Source organism: Theropithecus gelada, unplaced genomic scaffold (genome assembly GCF_003255815.1).
Source record: "Theropithecus gelada isolate Dixy unplaced genomic scaffold, Tgel_1.0 HiC_scaffold_7852, whole genome shotgun sequence".
NCBI lineage: Eukaryota > Metazoa > Chordata > Mammalia > Primates > Cercopithecidae > Theropithecus > Theropithecus gelada.
The window spans coordinates 652-2,140 of record NW_020264580.1 but is presented as its reverse complement, the minus strand read 5'-3'; the positions used below and the strand labels follow the sequence as shown (position 1 = coordinate 2,140).

The window sequence follows — 1,489 nt, the reverse complement described above, 5'->3', positions numbered from 1 at the left end:
CTTCAGCATACACTTTCAGTACAGAAAATGTGGGCTCCTCTTCTATCACAGCCTTTCCTACTCTCTCTTCCTCTGCAACCACCAGCACTTCTCCAACCAGCTCCTCTCTGACCACAGCTCTCACTGAAATAACCCCCTTTTCTTATATTTCCCTTCCCTCCACCACACCCTGTCCAGAAACTGTAACAATTACCATAGTCCCTGCCTCTCCCACTGATCCGTGTGTTGAAATGGATTCCAGCACTGAAGCTACTTCTCCTCCCACCACCCCATTAGCAGTGCTTCCCTTTACTACCGAAATGGTCACCTGTCCTAGCTCCATCAGTATGCAAACTACCCTTGCTACATATATGGACATGACGCCAGAAAGTGACATGACATCTTCTTCCATGACGCCAGAAAGTGAGTCCAGCATCACAACGAATGCTTCCAGTTCCACTGGCACTGGGACTGTACCCACAAACACGGTTTTCACAACTACTGAAATGCCCACCAGTGAGACCTGGTTGAGCACCATCTCTGTGATCCCCCCACATCTTCCTGGCATCTCTACCATCCCGCTCACCACGAAACCAAGCAGTAGCCTTTCGACCATCCTGAGGACTTCAAGCAAGTCAGCACACTCCTCCCCATCCACCACCAGGACTTCAGAGACACCAGTGGCCACTACCCAGACTCCTACCACCCTTACGTCGCGCAGGACAACTCCCACCACTTCTCAGACGACCACACAGTCAACGTTGACCACCACTGCAGGTTGGACCTTCTGCCTCTCTGTTCCCCTCCTTCCTTCCCTGCAAAATTTCTATGTCACCGAGATCAGGCTTTATCCTGAACTTCCCTTGTTTCTTGTGTTTCCCAGGCACCTGTGACAATGGTGGCACCTGGGAACAGGGCCAGTGTGCTTGCCGTCTGGGGTTCTCTGGGGACCGCTGTCAGTTCCAGACCAGCTGCCTCAACGGGGGTCAGTGGGATGACCTGAAGTGCCAGTGCCCCAGCACCTTCTATGGTTCCCGTTGTGAGTTTGCTGTGGAACAGGTGGATCTAGGTGAGTCGCCAGAGCTATGCCTTCTGCACTTCCTCCCAGAGCGTGTCACTGACTCTCCCCAGACTTACCCCTCTGTGGGGCCTGGAGGCACCCATGGCGTTTTGCTCAGTCCTTCCCTCCCTGCCATCTCTCCCATTCCCTCCACTGCCCCATGTCATGCTCCTCTCCATCCTCACCCTTAGGAGGTGGCTGGGACCACACTCCCTCCTGGGGTCATCTCCTGATTTGGGCTGCTTGGAGCTGTATCAGTTTCCAACTGCTGCCCTACCAAGAAACACAAACCTGGCTGCTGGAACAACACGACATTATCATGTTAGAATTCTGTAGATTAGAAATCTGATGTGGGTGTCACTGGGCTGAAATCAAGGCACCACCAGGGCTGTGTTGTCTTCCAGAGGTTCCAGGAAAGAATACATTTTTTTGCCCTTTGCAGCTTCTGGA

The 1,489-nt window shown here is 52.8% G+C and overlaps 1 protein-coding gene across 1 annotated transcript; it reads left to right on the top strand.

The window, feature by feature from the left end:
* Window positions 1-20: 20 nt before the first annotated feature.
* Window positions 21-1,048, top strand: LOC112618015 (mucin-3B-like; the record flags this gene model as incomplete). The annotated part of the gene is made up of 2 exons (XM_025374636.1): window positions 21-756; window positions 863-1,048. Coding segments are annotated over 2 exons (922 nt in total), but the record flags the coding sequence as incomplete, so codon positions are not given.
* Between the last annotated feature and the right edge of the window lie 441 nt (window positions 1,049-1,489).